This window comes from Dermacentor andersoni, chromosome 1 (genome assembly GCF_023375885.2).
Source record: "Dermacentor andersoni chromosome 1, qqDerAnde1_hic_scaffold, whole genome shotgun sequence".
Classification (NCBI taxonomy): domain Eukaryota; kingdom Metazoa; phylum Arthropoda; class Arachnida; order Ixodida; family Ixodidae; genus Dermacentor; species Dermacentor andersoni.
Genome location: NC_092814.1, coordinates 357,569,128 through 357,595,604, shown reverse-complemented (window position 1 = coordinate 357,595,604; position 26,477 = coordinate 357,569,128). Strand labels below are relative to the sequence as shown.

The window sequence follows — 26,477 nt, the reverse complement described above, 5'->3', positions numbered from 1 at the left end:
TACCGTCCAACTGACTCACCCTCAAAGTTAATGAAAATGAATAATATAAAAACACTAAAATTGCGAAGGAAAATTCAAAGGATTAAGTTCCTCTATCTGCTTCAGAATAATCAGCTATCTATTAATCCGCAGCAATACATACAACCACTAACAGGGCGATTAACAAGGCACCGGCATGCCAAGTCATTAACTCCGTATGTTGCCAGGACCAACACCTTTATATATTCCTTCTTTCCTCGCCCAATAACCGAATGGAATAACTTGCCCATATCACTTCTTCTTAACACTGAAAGCATTGAATGCTTTCACACCTGACCATGCGATAGCTGAAAAATGTTGTTTGCTTTTATATCTTGTTTTGTTACAGTGTTTCTGAAATTGTTATTTTTTATTTTCCTGCAATCATTCCGATGTAATTCTTATTTCTGTTTTGCTACTCGCATACTCTTGCATTTCCTTGTTATTTTTTCCTGTACTTCTGCCCCTCCTGCAAGGGCCACTACAAGGCCTGCAGTATTTTCTAAATAAATAAATAAATGCGCCCATTGGGATGGAACGACTGAAAACTCGAGGGAGCGGCGCCGCTGCAATCGGAAGCGCTGCACATACTTAAAATGTTATAATAAATTATACGCTTTTCTCGGACCGCTTAAATGCGTCACCTAATTATTAGAAGGACCTAACCTAACGACTCAGTACGCTTGTACACAATCGTCAAAATCGTTTCTTGGTCCCTTTCAGCCAAATGCCAAGTAAATATAGTAAAGAATAATTGCCCGAAGCCGTAAAGAGAACAGCCACGGAGATAACTAACAGCCCGTTCCTTAGCAGATAGCATGCAGGCACCTCTAGCGGGGTACCGCGCAAGTACATGATAACCCGCATAGGACGTCAATTCTAGAAGTGAGAAAACGTACATGCTAATAACATGACGGCTTAAGAAATAAAAAAAATAAACAAGCTGAGAAATAAAAATAATCAGAGGACCAAGGAGAATTTAAGTCCGAATATCACTTCAATTTCAACGCACCGACACCCCAGCAACCTTCCAGCCATCGCTTAGCCCCCACACCGAATTTATTTATCTTCCCCTGGCTACCCTCGAAACCCAAATCCTTGAACAGGCTAACTGCTCCCACATTTACCGTTAGATGTATACTGTGACAGTTTAAAACAACATGATCAGCGTCTGTGGCACTTTCGCACGCTGTGCGCGAAACGGAGAAGGAATGACGACAATAAACTGAAGGAGAGATAGGCGAAATTCTAGGTAGCACTTTATATAGAAAAACCGAATTAGGTTGAGTGATTTCACGCTACGCAGAAGTAACAATCATCATCACAACAGTCGTCCATTGGTGTAGTCGATTAGGAAATTTGAAACGAGAGCCGTTCGATAGCATAGGCAAGTGTCACACAGCTTGCACCGAGTCGTAAATTGATCAATCGATTCAGCGATTCTATGAGTGAGTCTTCACTCCCCACAAAGTGATTGTGAAGATAGGGAATTCGAAAACGACCTCACATGTAGATACGTCCTGCAGCTACGGCGGCGCTGGCGTCACTGCGGACGTCGTTCATGCTGGCCACCATGGACCACTGGTTTCTCTCCACGTCGTACCGCTCCACAGTGTCGGTACAGTTCCGGCCGTCAGAACCTCCCATGGCGTAAATGTGACCCTGGGAAGACATGACAGCCCGTGAAACGACTGCCAACAGCTGGGAAATCTCCCACGAGCTCAACATGCTAAATAATAATAGCGGATGAAGCTAAAGAATTGCTAGAAAGCCGTAAGACCAGCAAGTACACCGATAATCAGAAGCCCCGTAGCAGATGACAGGCACCCCTAAGGGTGAGTCGCGAAACTACAAAATAAGCCGGATGTGACGTAGCATACACTATGCGAGTGAAGTAGAGAGAAGCCCCGACGGTTCACTTAAGGCACAGTCCGGGTTCTACGTCACTTCTGGCGAGCTGCAGCTGGGGGGGCTGTTTACAGTTTCAGTATGAAAGACACGTTTTTGATGCATCCCTTCATATTTCGCCTATATAATAACGGACTGCGCCTTTCCTGCCTTCTCTAACTAATACATTATCACTAGAACTAATTTTTATCCAAATTTTTTTCGACAATTGGCATTCGGGCAGTTACGCTGTAATAGCTCAACTGATGCGTAGTTAGCCCAGCTTCAAGGAATTTTCCTGAAGGAAATGAAGGCTCCATGCAGTGGACAGTAGGCTGGTGCGTAGAGGGAAATGCAGATGCTCAAAGAAGGAAAGAAATATGGGCGTTGTAGTTCCGTTGGTCCATCCAAGGAATGGTGCTTTCAAAACTAAAGAAAAGCCTTTTTTTTCATGCGACAGCAGTGTAACATTCGCAATGAGTTCCCTAAAAGCCCTGCTAGTTTTGCTTCTAGTGGCAGCCTGTTCGATATTTTACCGCCTGTCCCGCCACACCATTGTATGCTTGCGAAATTTCATAGTGCGATCTCACTCACCAACGTAATCATCATGAGCTGATCTTTATGTCCACCGCAGCACAAAGGCCTCTCGTTCCAATTAGCGCTTTCTAGAGCTATAGCCTATTCCAAGATGCGCCTGCAAATTTCCTCCCTCCATCGCACCTCCTTATTCTATGGCGTCCTCGACTTCGCTTACCTTGCCACCCATTGTATAAATCTAATATTAAACTAATAATGTAATACTGTAATAACATCTAATGATGTAACTGTATAATAATTTAATAACGTTTAATAATGTAACTGTTAGCCCCAGACATTACATGGCGGGCCAAGCTCCATATTTTTCCTTTCAGTGTCGACTGGAATGTTGGGTTCCCCTGTATGCTCTGTAATCCACACCGCCATCTTCCTGTCTCTGAACGTTACACCTGAAATTTTCTTTTCGGGGATAGCGGTAAGCTCCCGGTCATGATTTGGTCATGCCTGCCGTCCCTTTTAGGCAATTGACCAAGGTAAACGAACTCTGGCACACATTCTAGAGGCTGACTGCAATTCAGGAATTCTCGCTTCCTTGCCAGCAACATTGCCTTTGTATTCTGCCATATTAATCTTCAACCATAACTTCCCCACTATCTCTACTAAGGTCATCAGTCATTTGTTCCAATTTATCCCCGTCGTTACTGAATAGGACAGTGTCTTCGATGATGTGTGGTGTTTTCTGGCGCTAGGGCCAGGTATGGCCATAGAGCGCCATGACAATTGGTCATGTTAACGATGTATTGTGAATGGCGTGGACAATGAATTCCTCATGGTATATGTGACGTGGCTGTAAAAGGGCCTAAAACCTGTCGCTGTAAATGGTGTAAAATATATAGGTGCTAAAATAATGACACTGACTAGGTAGTGATGGGGGCTATGGCAACGGGGTTTCGTTAACAACATGATGCAACATAACATAACAATGACACAATAGCTTCAAGAAATCCCTTGAGTACAACGGCTGTTATACGTGTGCTAACAATTACCTGGCCAAATGCTTTTAAAGGTACGGACACACTGGCGTCAAAACGCGCGCGGCACGCCGCCGGCGGCGCGCCGCGTGCCGCAAAACCTGCCGCGGAACCGGTTTGGTCTGCCGCGAAGAGGATGGGTCGAGGAGCCATTTTCCGCGGCTTGCCGCGTGCCGCGAACCAATGAGAGACGTTCGGGCTTTCTCCTAAGCGCCACCTCTTGGCTACAGCCGAAGTTAACTTCCAGCGGCGGCGGCGGAACCACGATCGACGACCGAGCGCTCCGAGCCAGCCGCGACAAACAGCGCTAGTGCTTCGTCTGCGTGCCTTTTGCGCGCGCCGCCGTTGCAACAGCAGAGAACACACAATGACCAAAACGCTCATCGTCGTCAGAACATCGTCGTCTGCATCTGCCATTGCAGGAATCAACGCGATCAGCGTGGTATCTGCTAACCGAGCAAGGAAAAAACGCGCGACAACCGCGATATCGCGCCTATGCTCGCGCAGTTCGAGACAAGGCGAGATCAGCGCTGTCACGTGACTCCGCGGCGGCCGCCGCGCGCACAACCGATGTGGCCTCTCTGCCGCGCGGCGTTCTTGCCACCGGCGGCGTGCCGCGCGTGTCTTGCCGCCGGTGTGTCCGTACCTTAAGGGTCTGTTTCTGCTAAAAACTCTAGGACTAATTTCATATTAAAAAGCGGTTCATTGCTAAGAAAAAACGTCGGGTGAGGAGGTAAATTTTCGCGATATGCAGAAGTGAAATACTTTTTCCTCTGTGCTTCTAATGCAGGGCATTGAATAAGATCCTGCAGGACTGTGAGATTTTTGCCGCACTTACCACAAGTCGGAGGATACCCCCCAGTCAAGAGGTAAGAGTGAGTGCCATAAGTGCGTCCTATTCTTTTTCGGCAAAGGAGCACTTCGCTATACCGTGGTGTTTTCTCCGATATCCAATGTCCTAATTTGGGTCTGATCAAGTGCAGTTTATTGGATATCTGAGTATTCCACTGTGTCTGCCAGTTGAGTTTCAGCTTGTGACGCAAGTATGGTTTAAGATCTGTTGCTGGGATGGGTATGTTTGTGTCCATGTCGCTAAAAGCTACTGAGGTAGCTTTCTCGTCAGCAGCTCCATTGCCTTTTGTGCCACAGTGGCCAGGTACCCAGCATAGGATGATCACTTGTTTAGCATAGGACAATTTCAACCGTATATTGCTGAGATATTCCCCGTTGAATCTCACTCCGCATTCTTTCCAATATCCCCTTCCGCCATGGCATCCACATTTGTGGACGTGACCTACTTTCGCCATTTCTGTGCAGTGGTACGTAGCAAGGAATAGAGCACAAACATTAAGCTTAGGGCAAATTGAGCATACTGATAACCTAAATTGCTTCCATTTTGCTTCTGAATGGTATGTATCGTTACAGAGTACCGCTTTGGTGGATCCACTACCATGTTTTACGTGATGCTTGACGTGGTGCATGTCGTTATCAACCTTGAAACACAATTTTTTTTTTTCTTACATGAAATGCTTGAGGCCAATGAATAACTTGTGCGTGTAATTCGAATGGGGGCTTTAATCATTTTTATGAAGAAACGTACCATGACTGACTTTACAATATACAAATATTTAGTTACTCGGCAATTATAATGATTCATCATAAAATGCTCAATGAGTCATTCTACCACTTTTGTTTGCTTTCAGTGTAGTCTCGAGCACCACGTCTCACACATGTATCGACAGTCAATCATAATTCGTGACTGAAGGGGATATATTACCTTGAACAGGTTAACATAGTAAACAGTGGATAGCGTTAGAGAGATTGTCTCTGACTGCCTGACCTCAATCTCAATAAGTATTTTTACGCTTTTATTATGAATTTAGGGCCAGGAAGAATTAGTGCAGGATGCCTTTTGCGCCAGTAAGGGCACGTTTCACGACTTAGACGATCCTAGGTCCAAAGTAACAACGTCGTGGACCCGCCGTGGTTGCTTAGTGGCTATGGTGTTGGGCTCGGCCACGGCGGCCACATTTCGATGGGGGCGAAATGCGAAAACACCCGTGTACTTAGATTTAGGTGCACGTTATAAAACACCAAGTGGTCCAAATTTCCGGAGTCCCCCACTACCGCGTGTCTCATAATCCGAAAGTGGTTTTGGCACGTTAAACTCCATAAACTAATCTAACAATGTCGTGGCTTTTACGCCGGGTGACAGCTGAGGGCGCGGGGTCTCGTGGTTCGTTAGTGTCAATGTAAGATTCGTAGCAGCATTTTAAGTGCAAGACTCGAAAAACCGAGAATGGTAGTACATACAGTAATCACTCAGTATAAGAAATATTATTCCAAGTACCACTTTCTCGTTCTCTTTTTTCTTTGCTTGCCACAGCACTGTATGCAATTGTTGCATGCAGTGTGTACAGTTCCCAGAAAAGCTCGCGCCGACCGTATTGTTTGGCTAGTTTTGCGGCAATAGTAATGTGGTTGCCCTTCGTCAACCGTGCTTGCCTGGAGAGCTACAACGCTCACGTAGCTGCGTTCATACGCCATGCTAGCCTTGGCGCTCCATCGGGCCTGAGCCACGTCGAAGCAGTCGACCGTGCGGTAGCACACGCGGCCGTCGTTGCCACCCACGATGTAGATGCACTTGTTGACCACGGCCACGCCATGGCACGCCCTGCGGTGGACGTTGACGAAAACCTTTTTTTTTTAAATGCGATGTACACCCCAGCAACTTTGCATAATCTAGCCATCTGGCCTCGAAGCTTTATCGACGTTATGCCTCGGTACTGCTGGAGCGCACTTGCATGTATTTTCTAAGGTGTGACCACAAAACTGCACACCCGGAAAATAAGGAAAATAAGTTTTAGCGGTGCATGAAAGCTATAACATCACAGAATGCGAATATCAAAGCGCTTAGTCAAGGCCGCGCTTTCTCAACAATACGAAGCCTTATCACTTGCTTCCATCATTTGGCACTCGGAAGCTGGTACCTGCGAAATATTTGTGCGCGTGGACTTCCGAGCTAGTGGTGACCATTTCTGGCACGCTGCCTCTCTTTTCAGACTGTGCGAAACATCTAATTGAAAAAATCTGCCCTTTTTTCTGCATGCTGACAGCCACTTGCAACAATCTAGCTTGTTGAGGGGGCCACATTACCTGGCCGTAGCGTTCTGGTTCTCCATCACGCGCCACTTGGCAGCACGACAGTTGTAGGTCAGCATGTCGTTGGTCGCGCCCGTTGTCCATCCGCCGAAGAGAAAGAGAATGTCCTTTGGCAAGCGAGGCTTGAGCCACAACCGCCTGTTTAGGTCGACGCGTGCAACATATCCAACCACCATGTAAGGTTCATCGCCGGCGAACGCGCCAAAAGGCATGGAGGGCTGGGTGAGCGTCTGCGGGGAAAAGTTCACGCATGTGTCCGGTAAAAATGACCTGCCGTCCATAAATCTTGGAAAGCAGAGAAATGATACAAAGTACGTAACAGCACGAATGAAAGAGAGCATGAACTTGTCCGTCTACGTGTACCGGGTTACCAAGGATATAGACGAGATCAGCACCGTTAATAGCGCCTTCGTCTGGCGCAGAATTCAGCCGGCCAGTACACAGCTATTATTCCTGCGACCAATCAGATTCTGCTTGTGTGGCTGCTGTGTAGCGCCACGTTGTGCTTGGACAAAAAGTCACAAGACAACCGTATGAGCGTTGTTACTGCATTACACGCCTGCTATAGGTCGTCATTCTGATGAGCTTTCTGCGGATAAAGAAAAACTGCTAGGATCGGAGCTGCCGCAGCTTCTTACCAGGAAAGGTGGAGCCAATGCTTGTATGCGTTAAATTACATATTGTAGTTTACGGAATATGGGAACACCGGATATTGCACGGCAACAGAACACAAAGCCCATATATACAACAAAACCGCCAGAAACTGTCAAGCTGTTGTACACGACGAGATACATAAATTAATGATCACGCTGCTGCCGGCGCCTTAACAACTGAAAATAAGCTGCAGTCATAACAATAGTGTTGTGTGCTCTAATTGCATTCTATATGACGCGATGGTGCTGTCAACGCTGCTGTTCGCGTTACGCAGTAACTGTAGGGCAGGAGGATCGTCGTAGCACGAGATCTTGCGATATTGCAAGGTCCTAAGCTTCTGCATACCACTACAGTGCATAAGCACTAATAATGCACGACAACATTGCTGGCGCAGCATGCGCCAACATCCCTAACAGCGCATGCGTTGTTTCCTTCTCACTACAAGAGAAAGCTGCAGTAGCTTTCGATACTATCTAAAGCCCGACCGGCCGCTCACGGCACGGGCACATATATGCTGGAATGAAGTAGGCAGGCAGCGGCGCGCCGCGGCCGACTGAACCAATGAGGATAAAGAAAAACTGCTAGAATCGAAGCTGCCGCAGCTTCTTACCAGGAAAGGTGGAGCCAATGCTTGTCCCTCGTTCACCTGAAATAGAGCCTTGCCGGGTGATGTCCGCTTACAGATAAAGTCATTTGGCTCGGTTATGGTGATGCTATAGGCCAATTAGAAAATAAAAGCTGGTTGTTCAATAGTAATTTCTACTGAATATTGATGACCTTCTCCTCAATACAATATGCCAGGATATTCTGATTTGACTCTAATACCAGTAATACTGAATTATACGTAGATAAGCATCTGTCTGGTAAAATAAGCCATGACTAACGAAGGAGGTTGATTAACTCGTGGGAAGTGTGCGAAAAGCGCTTCATCGTTTTCTTCGTTTATTTATAGTTCTCTTCACCTTCGGGAAATACATTCCACTCCAGCAATTCTTTAACCTCCTTGGAATGAACGGTCGTTCCACTGAGGCGGCACTTGGCGAGTCCTAAAGTTTCACCAACAGCGACAGACAATATCCTGCAATTGATTCGCACCTCACGTATAGCAAATTAAGACCTAATTCCAACCTTCTACTGCACTGCTGGCGATAAGGTGAAAATAAATGCATCAAATTCAGGCGCAGCGTTTCACAGTGCTTGCACTAGTACTCAAATATGGCCCTCGAGATGACGTTAGTGCGAACCACTTATGCGCAGATTTCACGTGTGGTAGGCACCGTCATATTAAGTGGCACTCATACTGTGTACGCATGTGTGCGAGAAAAAGCCGCAAAATTTCATTAATATCAATAATTCGTTTCACACACATTTCTGACGACTAAACTTACAGCATACGCATGTCTAAGGTGCCTCGATAGCAGCGCCATTTTTCAGGGTGCAGACAACCTTTTACCCACGGAGCAAGAAAAAAGATAGTAGAGAACATGACGTCACGCAGCCAGCCTTTGCAAGCGAACGCTCCGTGACGCCAGTCCCTTTGCTCAGTGCATTTCTTAGTGTCGGCCCAACACCTGACCTCTTGCATCGAATCACTGAGCAACAATCGAGATTTGCCGAGACGCTTGGGGTGCGATAGTTGGTTGTTTATCCCATGAGCAGTGTCTTAAAACGAAGCTTTCTTTGCTTCTTCCTTCGAGTTTCCCACTGCTGCTGCTGGGGCTGCTGCTGTCGCACACACCACGTCGGGAATGGTTCACAGCGTGTATATAGATGAGAGGCGCGAGTAAGAGAGGAAAGGCAACGGAAGAAACTCGTTTTCACCCTACCGCGTCAATGTGCAAAATGCTCTCTGGAGCTCCCTGGCCGTCGCTACGTTAGTCACTTGACAGCTATAACTATCCGTGACTCCCCTCAGAAGCTTTGCAGATACAGCGGCGCTTCCCTTTCTACTAACGTGCAAGGCCAGAGGGCACGCAGATAGAACTGTAGAGAGGAGAAAAAGAGAAGAAGGAGCGGGAGGGAGAAGAGGCAGTTCCCATATAAGGGAGGGGGTGAGGTGGCGCGAGAAGGCAAGGAAACCCCACTACTATAAGACAGCGGTTGTGGGGAAACAGGATAAACTTAAGTTCAAGGTACGGTACAGTACGCTGCTGCTATTTCTGAAAAATAAGCGCCATGCAAATATGTCAATCTGACAAATTACGCAGGGTGTGCAAGCAGAGCTGCATTAATTAAAGCACACCGCAGGGTCCAGGTGACACTACGGAAGTGCTCGACCGTCAAATCAACACTTCTGCGCCCTCCGCATTAGCTTTGGGGCTATGGCATTGCTAGAGATCGTGGATTTGACCCCAATCGCGGCAGCCGCATGTCGATGGGGGCGAAAGAGAAAACGCACGTGCACACACGTTAAAGAACATCACAGTGTCAAAACTAATCCGGAGCCCGCCACTACAGCTTGCCTCCTAATCCGAGTGTGGTTTTGGCCCGTACAGCCCCATAATCCAATTCAAGTTCAATACTCCTCCAGAATGCGATATCACAAGTCAGGAAATGACAACGCTCAACTCTCTCAGTGGTTATAAGATATGGCGCACAACAACGCCTCAAGCAACCACCTCTCTCTCTGTGTTCTGTTTACTACGCAGACAAATATCAGCGGTGCACGCAAAGTAACGTTTAACATCAACTCACCACTCTCATGTTAGCCTAAACGGCGAAGAAATTAAGCTTTAGCCGTCAACATCGCCGCTAATTATCGTCAATCAAAGCGTCCAGCACGGAAAGCTTCGCTTACACCGACTCCCACAGTGCGTGGGATATGCATATTTTTTATGGAAACGCGCTCGGCCGGCAGCTGCTCGGCTGCTGTACCTGTATATCTGGTCACACTTTGCTTGTATCTCTGGCCACGTGCAGGAACGACACTCCTGGCTTCCATCGGGTTGCGCGAGGCTCCCTCCTAATTTTTTCCTCACTCCATGCTTTGACACATTCGGCGCCACCTATCTGAAGCGCCGGCGCCATATTGGTTATCTCTGGTGCGGTCGTGTACTGCGGTTGCTGCTTGCCGGATGAGTTGCTTCAGCTTTCGTACGCGCTCCGAGGCGGCACCGCAGAGATGAGAACCGATATGGCGTCGGTGGAGACCACGTCGTCCCTCTGAAAGCCTCGCTTCGTGTTAAGGCGCCCTAACGCTCGTCGCGATCAGTGCGCGTGCCCTGTGCAATTGTAGACACGTGCCATCAGTAATAAAGCGAGGCCCCAGCTGCAGTGCACAGAAAAAGCAACTAACCCGTTCAATCACTTTCAGCACCTTCACGCTGTCTCCATCACTCTGTACTTGTGGGTGAGAGGCAACCTTCTCGAAGTCTCTGCAGAAAGACGTAAACTCTGCTGTAGAAAGTGAAGCGGCACGAAATGACACAACAAAGCAGGCAACTCAAGGTTAACTACTACATATTTGGTGTGGTGTTCCCACGTGAAGTGTCATTGAAACCAGCTTTTCTGGCGTAATTTCACGGCCCGCTGCCTTCGAACACGTAACAGTAGTGGAAACTTCATCCTCTAGACCGGCTACTAGGCTTCGAACGATGGCTGCATTTGTAGCAGGATTTTGCTATTTGCTGTGATCATCGAGATGGGGCCGTCCTAGAGTTTCGTACAATGATTACTAGAGGGAACGCTGGTGCTGGCGTCTACGGGAGCTGCAAGCGGGGTGGTTCAGCCAGTTTGGGAATGATGGGTAGTAACATGGATTTCCCTAAACTTCGTCCTTCTCGCTTTAAATGACGTTGCGTCTTTGTAAATTCGTCATTTGCATACAAAATACTGTGTAATAAATAGCTAAAGAAACATTAAATAAAATTATGCGAAGGCAGGATTCAGACACAGGACCTCTAGCACAGAAGCCCTATATTCAAAGCATTGTACCACGGACGTCCATATGCATGGACAAGCGACATAGAGCGCACTTACGAATTTCTCGCAAGAAAGCCAGCATGTTGAGACGCTTTGTGCGTCTCGATCGATTTGACTACCTCGACAGGCTAAACCAGAGCAACTGGTAGTAAAAAGTAAAAATTGCTCTGAAATTTAGGAAAATTAGGGCAGACTAAACAATAAACCAAACCGGAAGAACGTCGGAATCCACGAGCACGAAGATCAGAAAGACGCGTGTACTACGCATCAGTAACATGGTGGCTGAGTTATTGCAATGCCAGAGTTCCCTCTAGTAATTATTGCAGGGAAATCTCTGCGGCCCATGGTGCCAAGCAATCTCGGAGGCCAGGCGTGTTCGTTAACTGCTCCCTATTTACCGGTAAATGGCATCAAACGTGAACCACTTCAAAACAGTAAATGGGAAGAGCAATGCTACAGGCGCTTACAACAAATAAGTTGATAATTTAACGAACCCGCGAACATGGTTGCCGTGGGTAAAGCATCGTCAGCATGGTGCTTGATAAAGCAATGGGCGCAACTAAGGTATTCGGCTTCACGTGTGCCACAACTAAGTATACGTATGGCAGCCCGCATTAGTAAATACGACGTCGAATTGCACGTTGAAGCCTGTGTTGTCTTCCCTTCTATCGTTGTCAGTGCTTTATGCCGGGAATCCTAGTTTCTTGCAATATGCGAACAAAGGTATCAGGCAAACAGTATTCTATATATCGGTCCTTGCGCTACACTGCAGCCAACACAAAGACGAAAACGTGTATGCAGCCTTGTGTACATGAATAGGACAACAGTTTGTCGCGTTTTTCAGCGCATTCACATACTGCGACACCACATGCACGTAACATATCGATGATGGCACAGCGGTGGCAACGCATCACGTCACGTTCGCCGCAGCGCTTTCAAAAGCAACACGCGAGGCAGAGGTGTTTCGAAGGAGGCCGCGTCTATTCACCGTCGCAACGACAACGCTCATTCATCATCATCATCACTAGCAGCTGCTGCCTATTTTTTGATTCCCACTGCAGGACGAAGTCGATCTCGAATTACCCATGTCTTGCATGAGCTGATTACAAGTTACGTCTGCAATAATTTCATCACCCCACCTGGTTTCATCACGTCCTCTCCTGCCCTTTCCTTTCCTTGGTACCTATTTTGTAACTGTCTCCCTCTAATTGTCCACCGATTATCTACCCTATGCATTACATGGCCTGCCCAGCTCCATCTTTTCCTCTTAATGTCAGCTAGAATGTCATCACCGTTTGCTCTCTCATCCATACAGCTGTCTTCCTGTCACTTACCGTTGCGCCTAACATGTTTCGTTCAATAACTCTTTCCACGGTCCTTAACTTGTTCTCGAGCTCATTTATTAACCTTCAAGTTTCTGCCACACATGTTAACACCGGTAGAATGCAATGATTGTAGACTTTTATTTTCATTGACAGTGGTAAGCTGCCAGTTAGGATTTCGTAATGCCAGCCGTCCATTTTCTGTTGCTACGTTTCCTGAAAAAGGCGTTCATTATTCTCAGCTTATTCCTTTCTGCGAATTCTACCATCATCTCTCCTCTAGCGTTTCTAGAATCGACGCCTAGGTTTGCAGTTGCCTGTTCACCCGCCTGCTTTTTCCACACATTTGCATTGAAGTCATCCATTGCTACTGTACACCGAGTTTGCACTTTTCTAATCGCTAATTCAACATCTTCATAAAACTGATCTACTTCTTCATCATCGTGAGTGGATGTTGAAGCGTAGGCTTGTACTAACTTTAATCTATACCTTTTAAGTTTGATTACAACTACTGCTACCCTCTCGTTAATGCTGTAGAATTCGTCAATGTTGCCAGCTATGTCCTTATGGATTAGGAATGCTACCCCGTATTGCTTCTTATCAGGGAGACCTCTATAGCAAAGGACATGGCCGGTATTTAAGAACGTGTAAGCCTCACCAGTTCTTCTAATTTTCCTAAGGTCGATAATATCCGAAACAATGTCTGATAGTTCCTCAAAGAGTCCCGCTAAGCTAGCCTCACTCGAGAGGGTTCGGGTGTTAAACGTTGCAAGGGTCAGTTTCCATTCACGGCAAGTCCGGACCAAGAGATTCTTAGTACCCTTTGCTGCGTTACAGGTCTAACCGCCGCCTTGGTCAGGTGCTCCGCAGCTGCTGGGGACTGGCGGCCATTGGTTAATGGCGAAACAAGAAATGGTGAAACAACAAATGAAATTGACTTCATACTTTCTACCGATCCCAGCATAGTGCAGGATGTAGAAGTGATAGGTACAGTAAAGGTGCAGTGATCATAGGTTAGTGAGGGCTAGGATTCACCTCAATTTGAACAGAGAAAGAGTAAAATTGGTCGTGAAAAAACAGGTCAACTTAGAGGCAGTAAGGGTAAAAGCAGACAAATCTAGGCTGTTACTTGCAAACAAATCATCATCATCATCAGCCTGGTTACGCCCACTGTAGGGCAAAGGCCTCTCCAATACTTCTCCAACTACTCCGGTCATGTACTAATTGTGGCCATGTTGTCCCTGCAAACTTCTTAATCTCATCCGCCCACCTAACTTTCTGCCGCCCTTTGCTACGCTTTCCTTCCCTTGCAATCCATTCTGTAACTCTTAATGACCGTTACGAGACTGGCTTCAGAGGCAGCAATTGAAGTGGGAGGCAAGGCACCAAGGCAACCAGTCGGCATGCTCTCCCAAGTAACAAAGGAGCTAATAAAGAAAGGACAAACAATGAAAGTGTCCAGCTCAAGAGATAAGATTGTATTCTCGGAACTGTCAAAACGGATCAACAAAATGAAAATAAGTGATATTCAAAATTATAACGTGAGAAAGGCTGAAGGAGCCTTAAAAAATGAACGCAGCCTGAAATCAGTGAGAAGGAAACCTGGCATAGGACAAACCAAGATGTATGTACTGAAAGATAAGCAGGGTAATATCATCAGCGATCTCGAAGGTATAATAAAAGCAGCGGAATAATTGTATACTGACCTGTACAGTACCCAGAGGACTCAGGAGTACTCTATTCGAAACAATAATGAACAGTATACAGAAACTCCTCCTATGACTAGAGACGAGGTCAAAAGTGCCTTGCAAGGCATGAAACGGGGGAAAGCGGTAGGAGAGGATGGAATAACAGTCGATTTAATCAAAGATGGAGGAGAAATACTGCTTGGAAAACTGGCGGCTCTTTATACGAAGTGTCTATCGACTGCAAGGATCTCAGAATACTGGAAGAATGCAAACATTATACTAATCCACAAAAAGGGAGACGTTAAAGAATTGAAAAATTATAGACCCATTAGCTTACTTCCAGAATTATATAAAACATTTCCCGAAATTACATCCAATAGAATAAGGGCAACACTGGACTTTAGTCAACCAAGGGAACAGGCTGGCTTCAGGCATGGATACTCTACAATGAATCACATCTATGTCATTAATCAGGGTATCGAGAACTCCGCAGAGTACAATAAGCCTCTCTATATGGCTTTCATAGATTACGAAAAGCAATTTGATTCAGTTGCGATTTTAGCTGTTATACAGGCATTACGTAATCAAGGAGTAGAGAACGCTGACGCAAATACCTTGGAAAATATCTACAGAGGTTCTAGAGCTACCTTAATTCTACACAAGAAAAGCAGGAAGATACCTGTAAAGAAAGGAGTCAGACAGGGAGACACAATCTCTCCAATGCTATTCACTGCGTGCCTGGAGGAATTATTCAAGCTATTAAAATGGGAAGGCTTAGGAGTAAGGATCGACGGCGAATACCTCAGCAACCTTCGGTTTGCCGATGTCATTGTTTTATTCAGGAACACTGCGGACGAGTTACAACAAATGATTCAGGACCTCAACAGGGAGAGTGTAAGAGGGGGTTTGAAGATGCTTAAAAGTGCGTTCAATCATTTACTGTAATTCGTCCCCAGTGCTGCTGAAGAGGACAATATCATCTGCAGACCGAAAGGTGCTTAGATATTCGCCCTTGAACCTCACTCCTAACCCTTCCCATTCCAATACCTTGAATACTTTTTCTAAGCATGCAGTGAGTAGCACTGCAGAGATTGTTTATTTCATCCCAAAGGAACAATTCAGAGTGTTTATTAAAGATTCATCTAACATAAGCATTCATTACACTGATCCACGCACCCGCAGCGCCGACAAGTGGATTGTTCCTCTTTCCCGAACTACCTATTTTTTGCAGTCTCCTAGATTCACACTGCCGTCCCTACACAATAAATACGAAGAGAAAGAAGCCAACTTTTCTACGTTTACAAAAAAGAAATGCGTGAATTTTTTCTAACTCTTGTATAATGTATTTTATAATATATTCTCCGAACATGATCAAGAATGTTTCATTACCCTTTGTATCGCGTTTATCGTTTTCGTCTTTTTATGATGGGTTCACGCGAACATTGAATATTTCAGCTACAATGTACAACCGTCCTGGAGTGCACTTATATATTGACCTGATTTGTTCTATTGTTCCGTTTTTGTATATGCACAACCTCTATTTAATTTATTTTTTCTAAAGTGCATTTTTAATTCTATTCTTGTAAGTTTGCTGGTGAAAGTATGAATTTTAATACCGCTGTCATGTTGCCTTTAGGCATCTTCAAGTGGTGTTATTACCACTTTTCGCCTAAGGGACCCCCAACGGTCATGGGAAGATCTGATTGATTGATTGATTGATTGATTGATTGATTGATTGATTGATTGATTGATTGATTGATTGATTGATTGATTGATTGATTCTTCTTCTTTCCTGACCCTTTTCTTGATAGGTAGCTTTCTACTACGGAGAACCATGGCAGCGGCGCAAGCTTTGCAGCTATTTCTCAAGATATTCACGTATGTCTCGCGTACTCGTTCATTGCGCAATGCCTCTATGACTGCTGGTATCTCTCGTGAAACAAATCACTTTTCATTATTGTTCATCATTGGGCCACAGTAACGGGATTCGGCTTTCATGATAATTTCGTTTAGCCGCGTCTTGATGAGTGGGACTGTATGGCATCGCATTAAGTCTACGTGCAGCGCTCGTGAACTTCCGAGTGATGGCCGACGGAAGAAGCACGTCCAGCGACAGCGCGCGTCGACGATGCATGGAGGTGAGCATTGAAGACAGCCGACACTTTTTCCTTCGTGCCCTCTCGAAGCCATTAACCACTTACACGAATTCGGTAAAGTCCGCTTGCGTTGCCCTCGTCTTGAACTCATCTGAACGCCAGGAACGGAGTAGAACGTTTCGGAGTAGAACTTTCGAAAGAGCAGCACCTCACGAATACTCTACAGGGTGTTTCAGCGAACACTTTCAAAAAACCCTAAAGGTAGGTTTTTCGAGCAAAAGTAGGAATTCTCTTAAGGAGCAAGCTTTCAGGTTCGGCGGACGTCAGAAATTATGAAAAACAGGCGAATTACATATTTAACTACGAAAATTGCATAACGAAATTTTTAATTAGCCACGTTTGGCGGTTATTGCCAATGGCGAGTTCGTAGCCACGAAGACGACGATTCCGTATCAGTCTTTAAAGCAAAGAAAAAGCTACTCTAAGGCCCTGCAGCCCGCGAAAATCAAGTATTTTTTCCCGCATGAAATCTTAACGCGGCGAACATGGTACGCCGGAAATCTATTGCAAACGCAACGTCCGCTGATGACGTGTTGCGGTGACTACGGCGCTCAATTCGAAATGTCTGTGGTGATTTCCCAGGCTAAGGAGCCTCAACGCTCAGCTTAGACCACGGCTGGCGTTATCTTTTCTTTCGTTGGTAGGCGCAAGAAAGAGGCTAGTCATCGCCCACTACACGGTCCCCCGTTTTGGGAGCCCTGTTAGGCGTTTCCGGCAGGCTTGCTTTTTTTTTTTGTCTCGACTACTTCTGACGTGGCTACCTGAAGAGCTAGATGTGAGGCATCACCATCCGTTCATTTATTCGTTAGGTTCATGTGCTGTTCGTTTATAATCGCTGAGTGTTAGGAAGCGCATAAGACGAAGGAAAGGTTCGTTTGAGGAACAAGGAGGACTTTCGCGGCAGTGGCTGCATGCTGTTAGTTCTTGTGGCTTGTGGCGCCAGTTTTACAAACACGTTGACGTTTCCCTTTAAAGTGCTTGTTTTCGGGGTGCGCGTGCGACATAGCCATTGCATTACCACTGGTGCGATCTCGCCCATTTGAGGATCAAGGTTTCAACGCCGCAGCGTTAATATTGTGCAAATGACCGCGCCAGCGCAACTCCAGTACTCCGTTGCTGAGAAAGTGGACATTATGCTGGCTTATCTGAGCGCGCAAAAGGACGCGGAGCTGGCATCGATGCTGTATGCTGCCCAACATCCTGGCTGTCGTGTGCCAGCTCGCCCCACATTCGTATCGATATTTAATCAGTTTAGGACCGCTGGATCAGTCCATGCACAGAAAAGGGAGCGACCAGCCAGTGCAACCGATGATTTTGACACCGATGTGCTGGCATACGTCGCTGTCAGGCAGGAAGCAAGCACTAGGGAAATTGCCAGCGCATATGGAGCGAGCCCAGCTTCAGTTTGGAGGTCACTTTCAAGACACAGCTACCACCAATATCATTTGTGTCTTCCCCAAGAGCTGAGACCAAGCGACTTTCAGAAACGGCTCGATTTTTGAAACTGGTGCCTTATTCAATGCGACGAAGATGCGGAATTTCTCAACAGAACGCATCGGACCGACAGCCCCAATTTTGCAGGGATTCGAATGTCAAATTGCAAAACGCGCACTATTGGTGCGATCAGAATCCCCACTGGCTTCGTGAGCATAAGCACCAGGTAAGGTGGTCAGCGAACGTATGGTGTGGCATTTATAACGGCCGTATTGTTGGGCCTTATTTCATCGTCGGAAACCTTACTGGAAAGAAGTACCAAGAGTGCGTTTTAGAGGGCGTCGTCTCCGAGTTTGCCTCAGAGTTACCACTGGCTGCGCTGAAAAAAAATGCGGTTCCAGCACGACGGAGCCTCACCGCATTTTTGTTCACCGCCTCGTAAATTCGTTGACGAGTCCTTCCCCAACCAGTGAATTGGGCGTGGCGGAAACACGACCTGGCCGCCTAGGTCATCCGATTTGTCATCATTGCACTTCTTTCCCTGGGGATATGTTAAAAATGAGGTTTTCAAGACGGAACCATGCAACCAACCTCGAGGATACGAAGCAACGTGTCAGAATCTCCTTCGACAACATTCCCAGACGAATGCTTTTATCTACAATGAAAGAGCGCCTTCGTCTGTGCATCGCAATGGAGGGAAAGTAATTTGAGCACATCATGTAAATATTCTATGTTGTCGTCCAAAATGATATTACTATCGTGGAGTGCCCGAATAGGCCTACAACCAAATGAAAGATTGAAATAAACCATTTTTGTTCATTGATGTTTGTTACATGACTCAAAACTGCTAAACACAGTATGAAGTCAAGATTTCCTAATCCTAGGCCAGCACTTACAACAAATGGGACGGGAGCTGTTACGAAAAAACCTCGCACTACAATGCCAAGAAGCTGTCAGCTACGGATCCCTCGTTTATTTTAGCTGTCAAGCCCATCGCACTTAAAAATAACTCCTGATAGTTGCATGTCACGATACCAGCACCACTAAAAAAACTGCACTGTCGCAAAAGTGTGGCTTTATTCTTTCAGCGAAGCTAGCGTAATGTGAATGGAAATTACAGGAGTGCTTCCGGAGGCAACTGCACTGGCAGAGCTCCAGGCCAGTGCCGAACAGCACCTTAAAATCGACAGCTGCGTAGTTGGCGATGACTAGCCTCTGCCTTCCGCCGAGTGAGTAAGCGAAAGATAACGCTTGCTGCTCCCTTTGCATAGAATTGACGCTTCCTAGCGAGGGAAAATAGCACATACATTTCGAATTAGCCGCCACAGTTATTGCAATACGTCACCAGCGTACGTTGCCTTTGCTCAAGACTTCCGGCGCTCCTCAATCGCATAGTTTCGTTTTTCAGCGAAAAAAAAAACGCCAGGCTTTCTAGCGCTGCAGGGCTTTAAAAAACGAGTTTTTCTTTGTTTTAAAAACTGATATGACATCGTCTTCTCCGGGGCTACAAACTCATGATTGACAATAACCACCAAATATCGCTAATTAAGAAGTTTATAACAGAAGTTTAATTAATCAGCTAACTAATTAGCCCGCCCTTGATACCTCCTGATGTCCGCCGCAACTAGCAGTTTCCTTCTGAAGAGGTTTTTTTTTTTTTCGATGAGCCTATTTTTAAGAATATTTGGAAGTGATCGCTCAAACACCTTGCGTAAAAAATTAATATTTGACTACGTCTCGTAGGACTAGAAGTACGACCAGGATTGCTTTTAATCTACTGCTGTCCTTGCCATGCTTTAGCAAACTACCCCCCCCCCCCCCTCCCCTCCGCCTACCTTCATTTTATTTTTATTTTCTTTCCACTGAGCTCGGCGCAAACACTGATGCGACAACCACAATATAGAGGCCGTGTTGCTTCGCACAATATGGCGCTGACGAGACGGTCATCTCAGGAATCGCCCATCGTTTGTGCGAAGGCGCGAGTACAAGCGAGCGCGAGACGGAAAATCTGGGGGCTTTTCCTCCTTGAATATCTTACTTTGCCTATGTACTACGGAGGAGAAGCTTCTTCGATCGTTTTGTATGCGCTTGTTCCTAAGCGTGCTTCCATTGCAGTATAAGGTCGTGTGTGTGTGTTGTAGCCGTGCGTCGTCCACAAGTTTTCCTCTTGCTCCTTGGACGTTGCTGGTCAGTTGCGTTTTTTGTCCCAACCGTAACGTAAGAAATCATGTGATCGTTGCCAGGGGATCATTGAACCTTTGGGATTGACGACGAATCGGATAACTTTGACGCTCTGTATAAAGGGGCGTCGGACGCACGCGAATCACAGAAGCTAAACGTTCGTTGGAAAGAGTTTCTCACACCTGCGGCGCTCTACCTTCAAAATAGCATCAGTTGTTTTCCCGGGGAAGCAGTAGGCGCCGTAGTTGAGTCGGGGCCTGCTCTCCTGGAGCAGCATCTTCGCTCGTGCAAGGCTTTTTGTATGCTACTCTCTGAGACTTTTCAAAGGCGTTTTTAATGGTCCTTTTTCAGGTAAATAAACGTCTTTCTCCAAAAATACGTGCATAAATCGGTAGGTAGTTGCATACGAGAAGTCTGGCACGAGCGAAGATATTGCTGCAGGAGAGCAAGCCCGGTATGGGGGGGGGGCTCCCCCGAGAAAATCGGATGTTATTTTCAAGGCCGAGCGCCGTAAGGTGCGTGAAACATATAAACCGGCATGACAGAGTCAGCGCGAGCGCCGCAGGCCCGAGAAAATGAGTCTGACGTACCTTTAGACAAAGTGTTAATGTTATCTAAATCGCCGTCAATGTCACAGATTCAATGATCCGCGCACGACTATCGCGCAATTTCCTATGTTACCGTCGCCACTAAAATGCAACAAACTGATTAGGAGCATCCGCGGAGCAAAAGGAAAGCTTGCGGACGACACACGGCATCCACGCCCACATACAACCTCGCACCGACCGTAATGCCAGCACGCCTATGAACAAACGCATACCGAGCGATCAAATCAATTTCTCCTCCGTAGTACCTAGGCGAAGTCAGATATTCAAGGAGCAGAAGGCCCCAGATTTTCTCTCTCCCACCTGCTTGTACTCGCGCCTGCGCACAAACGTCGGGTGATTCCTGAAATGAGTCTTGAGGTGGCGTTGGCGGTAACAAAACCCAGCTTAGGGGTGGGTTTTATTTCGGAGGCCAGGCCACTTAGTTGATTGCATTCGCCATCAGATGGTGCTACCGGCATTATCAGTCACGATGTTTCTCTTCTTTATTTTATTTTTTGTCAGTACATCAAAAGTAATTCCGGTCTTCGTATACCTTATCGGCTCATGAGTGTAAAGCAGATCATGTCCTTGGGATTTTGATACTGTGAGGAAAAGAGCAACTGGTCGTTTGAGCATGAATGTCATTATAATGCTTCAAGGAGTTCAGCTAAGTCTCTTTAAGGGGATGGGCAACCCCCGTTACTGCGTGGCTCCTTCTCTTGCTCAATGCGCCACATTTATTTCGTCCAGAAATTATCGTTGCAATGTTTATGTTTCATGTTGTCGCACTAACCTGCATTTCCAATATTTAGCACCCCCAACCTGCAGGGACTGGAACCATCTTCTCAATTCCAGCATTAATGCCAAAGAGTTAAAGGGACACTAAAGCGAAACAATAAATCAGTTTAGACTAATGAAGCATTGTTTGAGAACCCTGCAGGCTGTCATTTAAAAAGATAGTTTGATTGTTAGATGAGGAAATGAAGGTTCAAGTATCAGTATTTGAATTTCGCGCCGAAACCCCATCGCCGCTACGTCAGTGTGACTTCAAGGATTTCAAAGTATGTTTTCGCATTTGGGCCGCGTTGGCTGAGTAAAGGTTCCCGAAACTTGCCATGTTTAATATTTGGTTCCTTTATAGCAAAATGTAGTCAACCTGTACCGCTATATATAATTAGTAGGCCCTAGAAGATGGCATCAAAATCCAAGACGTCACAGCCACCAGGTGCGGGAACTTAAGTGGGCGTCGCCACCCGTATTTCGTTCTTGCGCTTTTTCTGGCTTACCAAACGTCTTATCGTTGTAAGAGTGGTGTTTTTGGTGTCGTAGAACGGTAATTTACTGATGCAGAAGAAATCATTTTTCACTTTAGTGTGGCTTTAAAGACAGCCTGTACTAACAATTTCATTTAGCCTTATACTATATCCTCGTTGTCAATCTAAGGATGCAATACAAGCGCTTCCCACTAAACCGCTTTGTGTCTTTATGCACCAAGATAAATTCCGTGGAGCGTCATGATCGATAATGTAAGCAAGTTATAAGCGCTAAAACGTTGAGTGCAGACGTGTGGCTTATGACGTCGTGAGGGTGTGCTCACGTCAAGGGGCAGGATCCGAAGCGCACGAGTGGCAAGAACTCGGCGAGGTGGGCCTTTCTCTTTTTCGGGTCGCTGGAGATCCACTTGAGTATGGCAGCGAACGTGTCTTCCACTTCATTGACAACGCACAGGCGGTCGTCTGCGAGGACGGTGCGCATCTCGTCCGGCCTCAGATCCTGGAACTGAGGGCTGCTCTTCCACACCTGCGTCACGCATACAGACAACCTCATTCGCTGTTGACAAACGAAGGCTCCGGAAGATTTCCAATTCCGTCCCTTTATATCACCAAGAACTGCAGGTTTAGCCAGCCGACACGCATAACCTCGCTGTTGTGCATTATCGACTTTTAAGTACATACACTCTCCGCCACCTTTAAATAAAATGGCGATGCCTGCAGTAAATAAAAGAGAAATAGTTAATTCTTATTTTATGTAGAGTTGCCAAGCGCTAATGCGATGTTCTTTTTTCTTCTTTTTCTTTCTTTTCTTGATGCTGTGGGAAAAATGTCTGGCTCCGATGCGCTACTCGTTTATGCGAGTTCACTGAGGTCAACCTTCTCCACTTAGGATTCCCACGGTTGGCGCATCCAAGACCAGCTGCAACAAACTTTGATTTAGGGTAAGTTGGTTACAAGCGAGTGGTAGCCTACTCCTGAAACAATCCCGGCAATTATGAGGGCCTAGTAATTGTGACATTTTCTTATTAGCAGCCTTTAAATTGCACGTAAACACGTAATGCCCAGCACGTCTCCAGCGAGACTTTTCAGCGCACTGTGCGTAGTGTCCAATATCGCAGGTCATGCCGGGGAGCCGCGCGTTTCAAATGATTTGCACTTTCGGCGAGTGGTTATGACGGAGCTTTTTTTGACACGATAGTGTTTTATAAGGGGCCTCACCAAAAAAATCTGTCTATTGTGCGTACCTCGCGCAATCATCATCACGGAGATCCACGAGACGGCAATACCTTGCCGTTTTGTGCCTAACTAATGCTTAGGAATGCAGGCATAAACGGGTAGAAAGGTCTGCTCTTTTTAACGAATCATCCCCTTGGTGACGTATATTTGTTGCGATGAAGATATTCAAGTACATTTTCTTTTATTACTGAGTAATTTTATGGAAAATGTGTCCGCTGGCCTGTAAGGGTAGTAAAGATGTTAGTATAAATGATAGAAGGCTTTTCTAGCCCCTATAAAGGTCGGGCTTGGAAGTGTCTTGCGACACACTACGGGCAGCGGCGCGACCACTGCGTTTCCGGCGCTGTTTCTAGGGAAATCCCCGACGACTGCGACAACCGTTACCGCTCGGTGGCAACGCGGCGGCTCATGCTGTTTGTATTGGTGCATAGCAAGCATTGAAGAGACTGATAGAACCGGAGTCACTGCAAGCATACATAACGTAAACTATAGCGATAAGTATGTTAAATAGGAAATTTATGCTCGAGGTCAGATGGGCAAAAGTCTAGGCCGTGATAAATGTACTACCCCGTTTTAAAGGGGATGCCAATAAATATAATCATCACCGTTTTCACGCGTCTGCTGTTTTGCGTGTGCACGCATGCCGTGCACGTGTGGACGGCCGCGAGCACGTGACCGCACCCGAGTTCTGACGGCGATGTTTCGCCACGTACGCACTCACCGTCGCGTCGGATGCACCTGTGACGCCTGGTAGCTTATGGGGTGCTGTTTACGCTGCGCAACAACACAGGTCTTCCGTGCTTGCTACCTTGTTCACTGCTTCGCCCTTGGATTGAGTATTTATCTCAAAACTGGCGCAATGTGCAAAACTTCTGACAGCTTCAGTGCTACAATTATAACATGTCCTGCGGGCACTACTTAACATTAATGAAATGATGTAATCTCATGGACGATTCTCACACGTATTCTGGCACCAACCACGGCCGAAGAACTTTGCAGTTAAAATTTTCTGTCAAATTCCTGACTTCTCTTAATCGGATGGCCGTCGTAGAGGCGCACGTAATGTGGTCGAAGCCCGTGAAGCACGTCGCTTTTGTTACCTCGTTGAAGTTGCGAACCAGGTAGCGCAAGGCTTCTTGTGCGAGATGCAAGTAACACCAGCTGGCTGCCAGTTGCCAAGTTCCGATGCAGTTCTGCGGGTCGAGGTCCTTCTCGAGGGTGCTAAGGCAGTGATCCAGTAGCCAGAATATCTGCGTCGTAAAAGTGCGAACACTGGGCTGAAGTGACGGTGCGCGGCTATGTGTAACCGGGGACACGGTCCTCCTGCACAGTGCATCTGGCCGGCAAGCTAGAGAACGATTGCTTACCGTGTAGGAAATCCAGGCACGTAACGTCATGTGCTATGGTTGTACAAAGAATCGCTTTCATCAAGTGCCATGCCTACCAAGGCCACGAAATTTATCTAAAATAAATAAATTTGGGCTCCTGTGATTTTACAAATGTAGCGTCAATTTTTACGAAGAATGCACTCTGTCCACGAAAATTTCTAGGGGTGTTGAAGAATGGGGCGAGCAATATTGACCATAAGAAAATCCGTGCAAGGATGAAGTTTCTCTAGTGCCTGCACCGCTGTTTTGTCGTAATTCAGGGCGTTAAACAGCGGGCTATTTGCTTCGATAATCGTTCTCCGACAACTTTCTAATCCAGGCTAAATCGGCAAAAGCAAGGTCTCTGAAAAAGGCAATGTGATCTAAAAACGCTACATTGCTTCCGGTTCTCTGTTGTGCCTAGCTATGTGCTCCTTGTATGCAGTGTCTAAACGTGAGTAATCGTAAAGCAGAGTGCGTATGCATCTCACAAAACGTGTGCGATCAAGGCAGACAAGAACGAAATCGTGCGCTGCTCCGTTATCCCACACCCATCGATTTGCAATGTCCGTGAGTGTTTTTACGAATTTTAAAGTTCATAGGTGTGGCCGGCACGCAAATGTTCCCATATAACGCTTCACTGATAATGACAACATTATAGCAGCCCCCCCCCCCTAGCAACGGCGGGAGACGGCTTGCTGCAGGAGGAACGTGGCACCCGTAACGCTGTTGCGGTGGTTTGCCGATGGAAGGCTTGGCGGCTGATATACATACTTGCCTCTCCATATGCATGGTCTTCACACTTTGTTTAACTTTGAAGACCATGCATATGGAAAGGCAAGTATTTATATCAGCCGCCAAGCCTCCCACTTTAAATTCAATACTAATTTCAGTAAAAAGGCTATGCTAGATACGTAATATGTGCTTGCATGAGCGGTTTATGCACTTTGGAATGCTTCTGTTTTGAAATATATATCTAATCAAATTTTAGTCAGTCAGTTTTGCATTCAGAGACGTCAATTGCGACAAAACGTTGAGTCCCCACTGTGACGTAGCCTGCAGCGTCTGGCAAGTCGTTTGCAAATTGGCCGAAGTTGAAGACATGTGCGCTCTTGCTCTCAGCTGGCGAAAACAAGCACCTACTGACTTTTTCCCTTTCCCTCACGCGCGCAGCAGAATAGAGCCCTAGTCAGACGTGCGCGTCGGAACGCGTCCACACACGCCGCAACGCGTCTGCGAGCGTTCGATGTCAAGCACAGAGGCACCGTCGCACGTTGATGCCTGGCAGCGTCGTGACCAAGCAATGCTAAATTTTTCACCGGCATTGGAAGTTGCCGTTTGCTTCGCCCGGGTGACGTGACCTCACGTGAAAATAGCGAGCCAATGTGAATTCTGGAACAAAACTGGATGAAACGCTAATGGCTTGTAAAAATTGAAATATGAAGTTCAAGTTAAAATTATTCTGTATGATTGCCATTTTAACAAATCGCTAAACATTGCCGCTAGACTACATTGAACGTGGCGTCCTATCAACACTGCACTGTCGTGACCACAAGCGCGGCGAGGCGCGGCAACTCGTGCATCGTGCGGCTGCGTGCCGTACTCCTCCGCCGGGCGCGATGCGGCGCGACGCCGAGCGCAGGGCAGCGCGTGCTGACGCGTTCCATCGCGTACGTCTAGTTGGGGCTTAATCGTCAGGCTGAGAACACGGTAAAAGTTTTGCTTGATGGTTTAGCGACCCAACACCTTTATCCACGCCCTTGAATGCGAAATTAGCTGAGTGTCAAATCTTACGATAAATATTTCGCAACAGAATTGCTCCAGCAGAATCAAATAAATTGAAGTCGCCTTCAAATGCGACAATCTTACGGTTTCAAATATCAACACATACCGCGATTATGATATAATATTTAATTAAGAATATTTATTGCTTATGCGTTTGATAACTAATTTTTTGCGTAAACTGTGTGCACCAAAGTGCATAAGACACCTCTACAAGGAGAAATTGAGTAGGTAGCATCG

The 26,477-nt window shown here is 46.4% G+C and overlaps 1 protein-coding gene across 1 annotated transcript in view; it reads right to left on the bottom strand.

Moving 5' to 3' along the window:
• The window catches only part of LOC126516730 (kelch-like protein 10), a 48,558-nt gene that overhangs the window by 14,120 nt on the left and 7,961 nt on the right, over positions 1-26,477 (bottom strand). Inside the window, exons 3-8 of the mRNA XM_050166832.3 lie at positions 24,189-24,338; positions 22,176-22,378; positions 10,585-10,663; positions 6,630-6,865; positions 5,979-6,147; positions 1,526-1,680 (exon numbers count right to left, since the gene is read on the bottom strand). Coding sequence (XP_050022789.1) covers positions 1,526-1,680; positions 5,979-6,147; positions 6,630-6,865; positions 10,585-10,663; positions 22,176-22,378; positions 24,189-24,338 — 992 coding nt within the window. The remainder of the gene's footprint in view (positions 1-1,525; positions 1,681-5,978; positions 6,148-6,629; positions 6,866-10,584; positions 10,664-22,175; positions 22,379-24,188; positions 24,339-26,477) is intronic.